The sequence below is a fragment of the Vipera berus genome (genome assembly GCF_964194415.1).
Source record: "Vipera berus genome assembly, chromosome: 10".
Classification (NCBI taxonomy): domain Eukaryota; kingdom Metazoa; phylum Chordata; class Lepidosauria; order Squamata; family Viperidae; genus Vipera; species Vipera berus.
Window position 1 is genome coordinate 23095579 of NC_138213.1, and position 13204 is coordinate 23108782.

The 13204-nt window shown below is 48.0% G+C and overlaps 1 protein-coding gene across 1 annotated transcript in view; it reads left to right on the forward strand.

The window, feature by feature from the left end:
- Positions 1-4612, forward strand: part of LOC308672665 (fatty acyl-CoA hydrolase precursor, medium chain-like) — a gene marked incomplete at its 5' end in the record, with an annotated part of 43440 nt that extends 38828 nt beyond the window's left edge. The window contains 3 exons of the mRNA XM_081335720.1: positions 230-379; positions 4201-4273; positions 4358-4612. Of these exons, the coding sequence (XP_081191846.1) occupies positions 230-379; positions 4201-4273; positions 4358-4544 (410 nt within the window). The 3' untranslated portion in view covers positions 4545-4612. The remainder of the gene's footprint in view (positions 1-229; positions 380-4200; positions 4274-4357) is intronic.
- Between the last annotated feature and the right edge of the window lie 8592 nt (positions 4613-13204).

The window sequence follows — 13204 nt, forward strand, 5'->3', positions numbered from 1 at the left end:
AAAATTCTTCCAAGGCAACACTAGTTGCTTGATACTCTCATCTGAGTGGAGTATTTTTATATATAATCGTTTAATTTAATTTATATAACATTATATAAAATTACCATCATGCCTGTTAATGCACGTCTGCGGATTACAGCTGTCATGTTCCTTCTCTCCCTCTGAACACACGTCCCATGGTTCCTGTGTCTGCATAGCCGTAATGCTTTCTCTGCTTCTCATGTTTTAGATTCGGGTGCTCCAGTCTACTTTTATGAGTTCCAGCATCGTCCCACAGCATTCAAAGATACAAAGCCAGATTTTGTAAAGGCAGACCACGGTGATGAAGTCGGCTTTGTATTTGGAGGACCATTCCAAAGAGGCCACTCAGCCCTACTTAGTAAGCACTGAATCAGCTGAATGGAAAGGGAGAGAGAGGCCGGGGCAGCCAAGTCTGTGGAAAACTTTGCCTGGGAAGAAATCATATCCAGACCAGTTCATTTACTAGGGGTTTGAAGATCAGCCTTAGTTTGATTCTATTCCGATCAGTGATTCACAGTTTAACTACAGCTTGTTAAGAAGCCATTTAGCCCCAGATATTTATTGCTGGCATGTTTGAAAAAGAACTAGGACCGTGATGGTGAACCTTTTAGAGACCGAGTGCCCAACTGCAACCCAAAACCCACTTATGTATTGCCGGGGGGGGGGCATGGCCCACTGGGTGGGCGTGGCTATGGTGGTCATGGCAGACTGGGTGGGCCTAGCCAGCTCAAAGTTGGAGAGGGATGCCTGTGGGGGCCAGGCAGGGTTGGGGGAGATCCAGGGGGTCTCTGGTAGGTGGGGCAGTGGGCAGGAAAGCGTCTTGCTGCTGGGGGGAAAGAGGACAGCTACACCCCCTCCCAAATGCTGCCGTCTCACGAAAGCAGGATGAAAACTCCAAAAACTGACAAGGAAAAAAAGTTAAAACAGAAGAGTGTCTCGCAATGTTTTTTTTCCCTGGGGGGGGGTTGGGGGGCATGGGGGAAGGCTCCTGAGCCCTGCAGCTCTTCCGACGGGGGGAGGAGGAGAGTGGGGAGGGGCTGTGCTGGGATTGGGGCTCCTCGTGCCTTCCGCTGCCCGCCTGCACTCTTCTGCCACAGATGCCGCATCTCCACTTGCCTGGCAGGGCGGGGGTACGCTTGAGCTCAGGGATGCACGTGGGGCTGCTGCCTCGCTTTCTGTGCTGGGGCTAGGCTGGACTGGGCTGGGCTGGGCACGGAGCCTCCTCGCCGCTTCTTCCTTTGCAGACATTGGGAGCGCCCACCCCACTTACCGCTCGTCCTGGGGCAGCTGCCACTGTCCGGCACTCTCCAGCCTGTCACCGGCCAACTGGGCGCACCCGGATGCCTCCCTTCAGGCTCCTTCAGCCTCTCCCCCCCTTCAGGCTGGGGCTGGTCAGATTCCCCCCCCATGGGCAATGCTGCACCTGTCCCCGGCCAGCCCTCCTCCTCCATCCTCCTCCTCCTGTGGCCAGGCCGTGGCTTAACAAGCCAAGCGGCGCCTCGCCCTGCATGCGTCCTCAGGCGGAGGAGCCAGGCAGCCACGGATCTCACTCCCTCCAGCTTGGCTCGCCGGGCCGGCCAGCGATGGGCTGGAGAGCAAGGGATGGCAGCAGCTGCCCCAGGATGAGGGGTAGGTGGGGTGGGTGCTCCCAATGTCCGCAGGGGACGAAGCAGCATGGAGGCTTCGCACCCAATCCAGCCCAGTCCCAGAATGGCACAGAAAGCAAGGCAAGGGTTGGACCCAACCCTTGTAGAGCGCTCTTCTCCCACCACCCCAACCTGGTTCCGCAAGCTCATGGCAGCGGCATTGGGCAGGAGGCAGCAAACGGGGGTTGCTGAGGATCGAGCCATTTTTGCCGCCGCTGCCACCCTCAGAGCCAGCAATCAGCAGGGCCCCGTCACAGCAGGACTTAGGGGTGCGGGGTCCAGCCCCACGAATCCCACCTTCTCGCCCAAGCTGCCTGGATTCATGCTCCCGTTGCACGATTTCTGCACCATCCTGCGGCGGTGACAGCAGTGGCATGGAGACCGATCGTGGGCTCAGAGCGGGTGTGAGCGGAGCAGCCGCTCAGGCAGAGGCACTGCCTGGGGCCAGAGCAGAGCTGGGCAGGACTGGGCAGGACTGTGGTGGTGGTGCGGAGGCTAATCAAGGGTGTGAGTGAGGCAGCCGTGCAGGGCAGAGGCGCTGCTCGGGGCCAGAGTGGAGCCAGGCGGGACTGTGGTGGCGGTGGCAGCAGGGAGGCCAATCACAGGCGTGAGCAAGGTAGTCACCCAGGGCAGAGCTGGGTGGAACTGCAGCGGCAGCAGGGATAGCTGGGTCGCTTTGGTAAAGAAGCAGCAGCAGCAGTGGCAGGAGCAGCGCGGAGGTGAGCGGCACCCACAATCTGCCCAGCCTCCCCTCCGCCTGCTTTGTGCAGCTGCTCTTGTGCCCCCGTGCCCACTGTTAACCCTCCTCCCACATGCAGAGTAAGGTTGCCACCCCCGCCCAGATGCCTTCGCCTCCCCCAAGCGTTTTTTTACTAACCTGCCTTTGAGCTGCATTTTTGTGGGACTATCAGTAAAAAAAAAGTTTCATCAGACTTTCTAAATTCTTGCGAGATCTCAAGAAGTTAGAAAGACTGATGGAACTTTTTTTTTTACCGATAGTCCCACAAGCACGTGGCGAAGGCTGAGAAGTGAATGGAGAAACGGAATGCAGCTGAAAGGCAGGTTAGTAAAAAAAAAAAACACTTGGGGGAGGCGAGGGCATCAGGGCGGGGGCGGGGGTGGCAACCTTACCCTGCGCTGCTTCGGCAGGTGTCTGGCAGGGAGAGGGAAGCAACTGGTCTACTACCATGCTAGTGCCGCCATGTTGCTTCTCCTCCACATGCACTGGCCCCGCCCCGCCCCTTGCATGGAGCGCCCTGCCTCCACTGCTCCACTCCACCCCACACGGTACCTTCTTTCCAGCTCCAATGTGTCACTTCTTCCGCCACTGTGTGGGACTAAAAATAAAGTTCAATCAACCAATTCCAACTTTGCGAGATCTTTTTTTTTCCCTGCAAGAAATTAAAATTGATTGATTGAACCTTTTCTCTTTTTTGCACATGGCGGTGGAGGCCTAAAGCGAAAATGTTTTCTAAAACCCAGGTGAAGGCCTAGGACTCAGGCGATGGCGCGCATGCCCACAGAAAAGGCTCTGCGTGCCACCTGTGTCAAGCGTGCCATAGGTTCGCCCCCACAGAACTAGGAGAACCTTGGACTGATTTAGCAAGATTCTGTTTTACCTGTTCAGATTGCACAGATCAATGATCTTGGTGGACCCTTAAGATTCTCCTTTTGTATGACAAGGCTGTCAGCACAAAAATAACATCCCATTGGATGAGACTCCACATCAGAGACTCCACTTTCTCAGGGTCTTGCGGAAGAACAAAACAACAGCTGGCTAATGACCCTCTTTTACCGGTCTACTGTAGAGAGCGTCCTCTCGTACGGTATTGTAGTTTGGTATGCTGGTCTGACAGCTGCAGACAGGAAAGTATTACAGAGGGTGGTGAGCACAGCACAAGACATTGTGGGCCGTCCCCTGACACCACTGGATGACATCGCCAGGGCTCGCTGCCTTGGAAGAGTGAGGAAAATTCTCAGGGATGACTCACACCCTGGACGGTATCTCTTTACTCTCCTACCATCGGGTAGGAGATACAGGAGTATAGCCAGCCGTACCAAACAGGCTGAAGAACAGCTTCTATCCATGGGCTCTCAGGCTCCTGAACGGGAAATAACTCTATGTATGATTGACTTGCGAGGCCGGTGTGTTGTGCAATTAGCTCCCATGGTGTAACAAGATGGTGGGTTGGTTGTCACTGTGAGTTGTGGTGGTGGGAGCACAAAGGGAGGCTCAGCCAATCTCAATGTGTACGTGTAGTACTTTGATAATAAAGGTTCATTCATCAGGCCAAGTGACATATCCCATCCTGCAGAATAGTTCCTAACTGGGGTAGCTTGTCAGTGTCCCCAGAATCTGACATCTAAAATCTCAAGTTCACTTTATGGGAAATCAGTTTAGCTATCATTGCAGATAGATGGGAGTTGCTGGTAAACTTTCTCCATAATAGGTGGAAATCCTGTTAAAGACTTTAAATTCTAATTAGATTATGCATAGAATGACTAAGTCTTTTCTCTTGTGTGCTCTGCACAGGTAAAGTTACAGAGGAGGAGAAACAGCTTAGCAGAACAATCATGAAATACTGGAGCAACTTTGCCCGTAACGGGTGAGAGTTTGGCTATTTTGAAACACTGAATTTTGACGGCAGTATGCTGAATTTAAACTGAATTCTTGGCTCTGCTATTTCCAGGAATCCGAATGGCGAAGGTTTGGTGGAATGGCCATCTTATGGTCTCAATGAAGAATATCTCAAATTAAACTTGGAACAAAGGAAATCAGAGAAATTGAGAAACACCTTTGTGGACTTTTGGTTAAAGGCCCTGCCTGAAAAAATGAAAACGATAATTGAAGAAGAGAAAACATACCCGGAGCTGTAAAATGCTGTTTTTTATTTCTCTTGCAGCAGAACAGATTTGAGATCTGTACAGCACCAGTTTTGTCTGAACTGCATAGTAAAGCTTATTAAACAAACATTGTTCAGACAGAAATGAGTGTTATTTGTAACAATTTAATAAATCTAAGTAATATTAGAGGCTAATGGCATTCAAAGCAGTCAAATAATAATTGTCATATTCAGTCAGTCTCAAACAGATCTTCGACAGTGCAGATGAATACAAATTTTCCTTTAATCCATACGATCCCTGATTCCTTGTGGCTACTTCCTTGGATGGAGCTCTGTAGCCGAGGGATGCTGAGGGGTGTTTGGTGGAGGTCCGAACACAATCTTCGGCCTTGTGGAGGACCAGAAGTTGTGCAGGGGGAAGAGAGCAGGAAGGTTCCAGAGGAAAGAAGGGCAACACCTTATGCACAGTTCTTATTGTCTCCTTAGATATTCTTTTCATAACTGATTTTTGAATTTTTCTAATTCATCTTTTAGCAATCAACAAACAACTTATCTTGGAAATGACCCATCTTTTGTTTTGTTTACAATTTTGCCAATTGTTGGTTTCAAAATATAAATAGATTAAAACTTTAACCCATCTTAACCATCCCATTTTTGACCAATAACAGGCTGGACTTTATTTATTTAAATACACTTATAACCAGTGGGGTTTTTTTTGTAAAAGAAAAAGGTGCCGGAACTCACACGTCATACAACCCGCCTTGCCTACCCTACAAGGTTCCATCCAAAAAAGGTGCCGGAACTCCGTTCTGAGCGTTCTATGACAAAATTCTGGGTGACTTAGTCATAAAAAGATATCCACATTTATTTGTTTGTTTGTTTATAAACTTTGTTTATTTACCGCCCATCTGATCATAGGGTAACTGGGCAGCTTACAGTTACATCTAAGTTAAAACATAAAATGTTAAAATCAAACCTTAAATCCAAAGAGACATGGGGAGGGCAGGGATGGGGGGGGCAGGTGGGATCTGTTATTAACTACCTCCACTGTGCTGTTCCCCCAGTGGGGCAGCTGATTGGCACAGCCAGGTCTTTGGGCCCTTACAAAAGGATAGGAGGGTTGGGGGCCAACCTCACATGGGGGGGCAAGATGTTCCAGAAAAGACCCTCCTCCTAGACCCTTTGGGCTGACGGGACCCAAGCATGCCTCCTCTGCCGGCAGGAGTGGGAGAGGCCAACAACAGAGGGTGAGACGGTCCCTCAGGTGTCCTGGCCCCAGGCCACGAAGGGCCTTAAAGGGGATCCCCAACACCTTGAACTGCACCCAGAAGCAGGCTGGCAGCTGATGCAGCTGCTCGCGGAGCAGTGGGCCTACAGGATGGAACCTCCAAAATTACCCTCGCTGCTGCACTCTGCACAGCTGTGGCCTCTGAATGCTCTTCAGAGGCAACCCCACGTAGAGCGCATTACAGTAGTCCAGCCATGAGATAACTAGGAACTGAACGACTGAGCCCAGGGAATTCTGGTCCAGGAAAGGCCACAACTGGTGCACAATGTGAAGTTGTGCAAGGACTCATATACATATATTGTTATGTATATACTAGGTTAATTATTTAAAGACTGAAGTGCAACATAACTAGATTCTAAATAATCTATTTTTCAAAACACACAACCAAACAGTAAAAGTAAAGTCCAAATTAAGAATATTTCATTCTTAAGAAATTTTTAGATTCAAAATAGTTTTCAAGAGTGTACAAAAGATACTATTTTTTTCTAGAATCAGCTAAATTAGACATATTACATTGAGAAAAATGTTTCTCATTTCTTTCCTGTTATCTTTGATTTCATTGCAGAGATGTTAACATAAGAAATAGATTATTTTGTTATCTAATTTTATCTTCCAAAAGACAGAAGCAGATGAAAAATGTGAGGTTCTTTCCTGTTGGCTTTTCTGAATTAGCTGTTTTAGATTCTAAAAGTTTAGTTCCTAAAGAAGTAATCCTGTAAATAATTTTAATGTCCTCCTCTGGTGCAGGCTCTTTTATGACTCAAGGACTTCAACTTCCAGAATTCCTGAGCCAGCATGGCTCAGCTTGGAAACCTCTCCCTTTCCCCTCAGCATAGCTGGCTCAGGATTTCTGGGAGTTGAAGTCCACGAGTCATAAAAAAGAGCCAAGATTGCTAGCCCTGCAATAGACTTTGGAAAACCAATAAGGGAGCTGGGTTGTTTGTTTGTTTGTTTGTTTGTTTGTTTTTGCAAAAAAAAGGTTCCGGAACACCGTTCTGAGCATTCTATGAGAAAAAAAGCCCTGACCCTCGCTATTGCACTCTACACCAGCTGTAGTGTCCAAATGCTCTTCAAGGGCAGTCCCATGTAAAGTGCATTACAGTAGTCTAACCATGAGATGACCAGGAACTGAATGACTGACCACAGGGAGTCCTGATCCAAAAAAGGCTGCCACTGGCACACCACACAAAGCTGTGCAAAGGCTTTCCTAGCTGCAATGGCCACTAGTCCTCGAGAAGGAGTTGTGATTCCAGGAGAACCCTGTTATTTAGTAGCTGAGTGCATACAACATGCTTAAATTCCAAATTTGGGTTAAATAAGGGTGGGGGTTTTCTGTGTTCCTTTGACACGCTATACCCGAGTGGGCACCACCAACCCCTGGTGGGGGTCATGCTGGGGCTAAAGAAAGGCAAGAGAGGGTCTGTGACAAAAGGATTGAAGACCCACCTTTTTGTTACATGCCTTTGCATGCAGATTGTGTTTTATTTTTTTATGAACAGATTGTATCCCATCTGCATGTAAATTACAATTTGGATTTAAAAAAAAACAAAGGCAGGACTTTGATCCTGCCATTACAGTTGCCAGTTTGACTCTCTGACCTCTCTCTCTCTGCTAGATATCCTTCTGTGGGATTTGTTGTCTAGTTGAAATAAACAATCACCAGCCAAAACTTCCAATAGAAAACAATGGTAATTTATTTGTACTCCTTTGCAAAGAGGGTATTTCATGTACATGCAGGCACAGTAGACACACCTTAAATCATTAATATTCTCTCTTTATATTCCCCATTGCTGTTACAAATTTACCTTTTCCTCATTGGCTGAGTACTCATGCCCTCACAATCTACCCATTATCTTCACCCCTGATTACATCTCCCACTACTCTAATTCTATCACCCCCTTTCCTTATTTACAAATTACCTTTTATGGCTACCAGTTCTTAGGGGTTGTCCCTGAAGTAATATCATATCAGCACATGCCGCCACATGTTTGTTGGACCTGTGTCCCTCCTGGCTGGTCTATGCATCTCGGGAGGTTACACGAGGCTGGCTCCTAGCAGTTATCAATGCCTCACTGAGTGAAGGGTACTGCCCTGCCGCCTTGAAAGAGGCGGTGGTAAGGCCCCTCCTTAAGAAACCTGCATTGGATCCAGCTATTTTAAACAACTTCCGTCCTGTCTCCAACCTTCGCTTTCTTGCGAAGGTCGTTGAGAGCGTGGTGGCACGGCAGCTCTCTTTGGTCCTGGAGGAAGCTGAGTATCTGGATATGTACCAATCGGGTTTCAGACCCGGGTATAGCACGGAGACGGCATTGGTCACGCTGGTGAATGATCTCTGGCGGGCCCGAGATAGAGGTTATTCCTCTGTCCTGGTCCTATTAGATCTCTCAGCGGCTTTTGATACCATCGACCACGGTATCTTACTGCGTCGTCTTGAGGGGTTGGGAGTGGGAGGCACCGTTCTGCGGTGGTTCTCCTCCTACCTCTCGGGCCGTTCGCAGACGGTGTTAGCAGGGGGGCAGAGGTCAAGCCCTAGGCCCCTTAATTGTGGAGTGCCTCAGGGGTCGGTGCTCTCGCCCCTCCTGTTCAACATCTATATGAAGCCGCTGGGAGAGATCATCCGTGGCTTCGGGGTGAAGTATCATCAATATGCTGATGATACCCAGCTTTTCATCTCCACCCCGAACCAACCCAGTGATGCCCTCGATGTGATGTCCCGTTGCCTGGAAGCGGTACAGATTTGGATGGGAAAGAACAGGCTTTGGCTCAACCCGGCCAAGACTGAGTGGCTTTACATACCGTCATCTCGTTTAGTCCAAGAGGTTCCATCTTTGATTATAGAAGGAGAGATGTTACCTCCCGTTGATAGAGCACGCAATCTGGGCGTCCTCCTAGATTCACGACTCAGTTTTGAAGATCATATTGGAGTCGTAGCTAGGGGGGCATTTGCCCAGATTCGCCTAATATACCAATTGCGCCCCTTTCTGGACCGAGATGCCCTACGTACAGTCACCCACGCACTCGTTACCTCCCGTATAGACTACTGCAATGCTCTCTACATGGGGCTGCCCTTGAAAACCACCCGGAGGCTTCAGCTGGTGCAGAATGCGGCTGCACGGGTAGTGATGGGAACTCCCCGATACTCCCATATAACACCTCTGCTCCATGAGCTGCATTGGTTACCGGTTGCCCTCCGGGTGAGATTTACGGTGCTGGTACTTACCTTTAAAGCCCTACATGGTTTAGGCCCGGGATACTTGCAGGACCATCTGCTACCGGGAACGAATTCCCATCGCCCAGTACGCTCACACAGAGAAGGCCTCCTCAGGGTACCATCGGCTAGACAATGTCGGCTGGCGAACCCCAGGGGAAGGGCCTTCTCTGTGGGAGCGCCAGTCCTATGGAATCAGCTCCCCCCTGAGCTTCGGATGGACCAAGATCTCCAGTCCTTTCGCCGCGGCCTCAAAACATTCCTTTTCCACCTGGCTGACCTGGACTGACAGGCATTTTAATTATTTTTACAATTTTTAATTTATTTTTAATTTTTAATTTTAATTTATTGCACAGATGACTTTAATTTTAATTTTATCTTAATCTCTGTACTTACTATATGTTATTGTTGTTAGCCACCCTGAGTCCTTCGGGAGATAGGGTGGGATATAAGTCCCATTAATAAATAAATAAATAAAAATAAATTCTGGTTAAGACTGGTTTCTAGCACAGCTTCAGCTAGCTCATGAGATTAAAATGTATACAATATATTTCTTCACAAACTAGCATGTCTTCTTACAGTTCTGTAGAAACAACAACCTCTTTTCCCCACACTTGGGTGCCATGAGTATATTTTGAACAAATCCTTCTTGGGAACAGAGGCTTTACAAATATTGAGGAAATTTTTGTAGATTGTCAGGTACAAGGAATCAGGACCATAAGTTAGGTTGCAGTTCCAAATGATTTATTGCTCAGCCTATAGACAAGAATCTAGATGACTAACAGTCAATACAAAATTGGTGCTAGAGAAGAGTTAATGGAATTGGGGGAGGGGGGATGTAGTGTATGCTGTTAAGCACATACAGGAAATACCAGCACAGCAGGAACTGCCAGAATGCCCCCTCAATGCAAGGGATATAGCCACAGAGACCCCCAAGGACAAGGTTTTGAGCAGGGTACAATCATGGGTGAGCAGTGGGTGGCAGGACAAATCACCAGGGCAAGAGTTCACTGCCTACTTTACCAGAAGGCATGAACTGTCCACACACAAGGGATGCCTTTTGTGGGGAAATAGAGTCACGACTTCGCAGCTAACAACAACAACAAGAGTCATCATTCCCACGAGGCTCAGAGAAAGAGTTCTCCAGTCGCTACACGAAGGACACCCAGGGATAGTAAGAATGAAGGCTCTGGCAAAGAGCTACCTGTGGTGGCCAGGGTTGGACAAGGAGATAGAAGCACTGGTAGCGGGGTGTTATACATGCCAAAGGACATGGCCAGAACAACCATATGCACCAGTCCACAAGTGGGAGGAAACACACTCACCATGGTCCAGAGTGCATATAGACTATGCAGGCCCCTTCCAAGGTCACACATTTTTTGTAGCTGTAGACAGCCATTCCAAATGGTTGTAGGTGGTGCCCGTGAGCAATATGACTTCAGCAGGAACCATCCAAGCACTAAGGGGGATGTTTGCTACACATGGGTTGCCTGATGTAATTGTGTCAGATAATGGAACACAATTTACCTCCTCGGATTTCCAGGTGTTCCTGAGGACCTTGGGGATTAGGCACGCCACCTCGGCTCCTTTCCACCCTGCCAGTAACGGATTGGCAGAAAGTTTTGTGAGGACAACCAAAAGATGCTCTCAAGCGCATAGTCCAGGGAAATTGGAAGCAAAGACTAGCCACATTCCTTCTTCACCAACATGCAACACCCTGCACCGCCACAGGCAAAAGCCCAGCGGAACTCAGATGGGGGAGACGCCTCATAACGACATTAGATAGGCTCCACCCAGACAGGGTAGCCGCAGACACCGGGAACCCCAACATCAAAACACGCTTCAACTCAGGAGACCACATCTGGGCTAGGAATTACAGCACAGGTCACCCATGGGTGCCAGGGGAGATATTAGAACAGACAGGACCCCTTTCCTACAGAGTAAGGGTGGAGGGGGGACTCCTTTGGAAGAGGCACCTGGACCAGCTGAGGAAAAGGGCTCCTGAAAGGGTGGTAGAGGACACACTAGGGGCTGAGGAGGAAGAGCCAACACAAGAGCCAACACAAACACAAGCACCTAGGAGGATTACCAGAGGGGCTCAGTGGCAACCTTACCCCAGGCAGGAGAATGACAGAGAAAACAGACAGTCACCTGAACCCAGTAAATCACACACACAAACACACAACAATCCGCCACAACAGGAGCCACAGGAAGGAGAGCAGAGACACAACACCACACCACCAGGAGAACTAGTCCCAAGAAGATCAAGCAGGCCACACAAGGCGCCAAGCTACCTCGCAGACTATGTGCATTCTTAGGGGGGTGGCAGAACAATCAAGGTTTGTCAATTGTAACCTTGTGTATGTAAATATTGTAAATAAGTGTATATAGTTATGGAAACTGAATGACGGAGGAAAGTCCTCACTATGGGGGAAGGGGTGTAGTGTATGCTGTTAAGCACACACAGGAAATACCAGCACAGCAGGGGGCTGGACAGCTCCAGGCTATAACCGCTTTGGCGGGAAAGCCTGAATAGAGCGAGTCGTTGACAGCCCCAGGCATGGTCAGCTCTGGCGGGAAGCCAGGGTTTAAATCCATTGGCCACCTGCACTGGCGGGAAGCCCAGGTTCAAATCTATTGGTCACCATTCACCTGGGCAGGTATAAGAGACGCCAGGTAAACCCCTTTGCCCCAGCTTCATTCACGATCCAAATAAAGAACTACTACCCAGCTCAAGTGTCTGTCTCTCTGTGCGACCACGCGATATTGCAGGGGAGTTTGTGGCAAATGACTTCAAAGTGATCACTCTCTGAACTCTGAACTCCACTTCCTGCCTTTTCTTCTATTACAAGAACAGTCATTTTGCATCAGGTACTTAATGCGTACTCCCAAACTGGTGTCACATGTTATTTGACTATCATAGCTTTTATCCGTGGGCTGTTAGGCTTTTAAACGGGACATAATCTTATGCAGAATTGACTTGGGAGGCCGGTGTGTGGTGTAGTTGGTTCACATGGTGTGGTGGGATGGAGGGTTTGTGGTCACTGTGTGTTGGGGGGAGAGAGAGCACAGGGGGAGGCTCAGCTAATCTCAATGTACACATGTTGTACTTTGACAATAAAGGTTTATTTATTTATTTATTATTATTAATTTATCCCTATATCCCGTATTTCATTGATTATTCAGCAATAGCTGGTGTTTGGCCTTTGCCAGGCTACCAAAAATCAACTGGGGCCCTGCTAGTCCCCTTCCCAGACTTTGCACAAGTAGGACTTAAAGATCAGTGTGAGCAGCTGATGTCCAGCTGTGGCATTAGCATCACCTTTTTTTGTCTGGTATTCAGAAGTGTACGTGACATTTAGCTGTGCAGTTGTCTCAGACCTCAGCCAAGAAAGAGACCCACTCAAGATGTGTTTGCCACTGTCTGCACACTTATGGGTCAAGGTTAAATATTGGACATTTTGCTGCAAACCAAACCAAACCAAACCCAGCTTCTACTATCAAAGACTCAGGTAACTTGAGAAGGAGAAAAGGATGAGGAGTGGGGAGGGCAAGGGATTAGCCCAGTGGGGTCTTCAGCCATGAGTTTCCCTTTGGCAATAAAAGGGGAGAAGGACCCTTGTTAGGGCATAGAGGCAGAGCCATCAATCCTAATGGAATATATTCAGAACTTATACAGTGTAAACTCAGATGTTAAAGAAAAAGGGAAAACACATTTTCTTACAAGTAACACTGAATTAGAAATGACATAAAATTATTTCTGAATTTAACACTTTTAACACTTTTACAATCAAATCAGAAATTGACAGCCCCAGTGAAGATGATAGGATCATTAATTGAATTCATAATGATATAATAATTAATAACATTTATTAATCTAGAGCAGTACATTTATGGTAAGAAAGAATCTAATGTTTCCAAATGTTACATTAAAAGAAACTAATTTCTTTCTAAGGGAACTTAGAAGGGAACTTTCTAGTCCAACCCCCTCCACAGGCAAGACCCCCACTACCATCCTGGACAAATAGCTGTCTGGTGTCTTATCAAAATCCTCCTGTGATGGAGCACCCACTACTTCAGAAGGCAAGCCGTTCCACTGGTTATTGGTTCTCACTGTTGTGAAATTTCTCCTTAGTTCTAGATTGCTTTTCTCTTTGATTAGTTTCCATCTATTCTTCTTGTACTGCCCTTAGGTGTT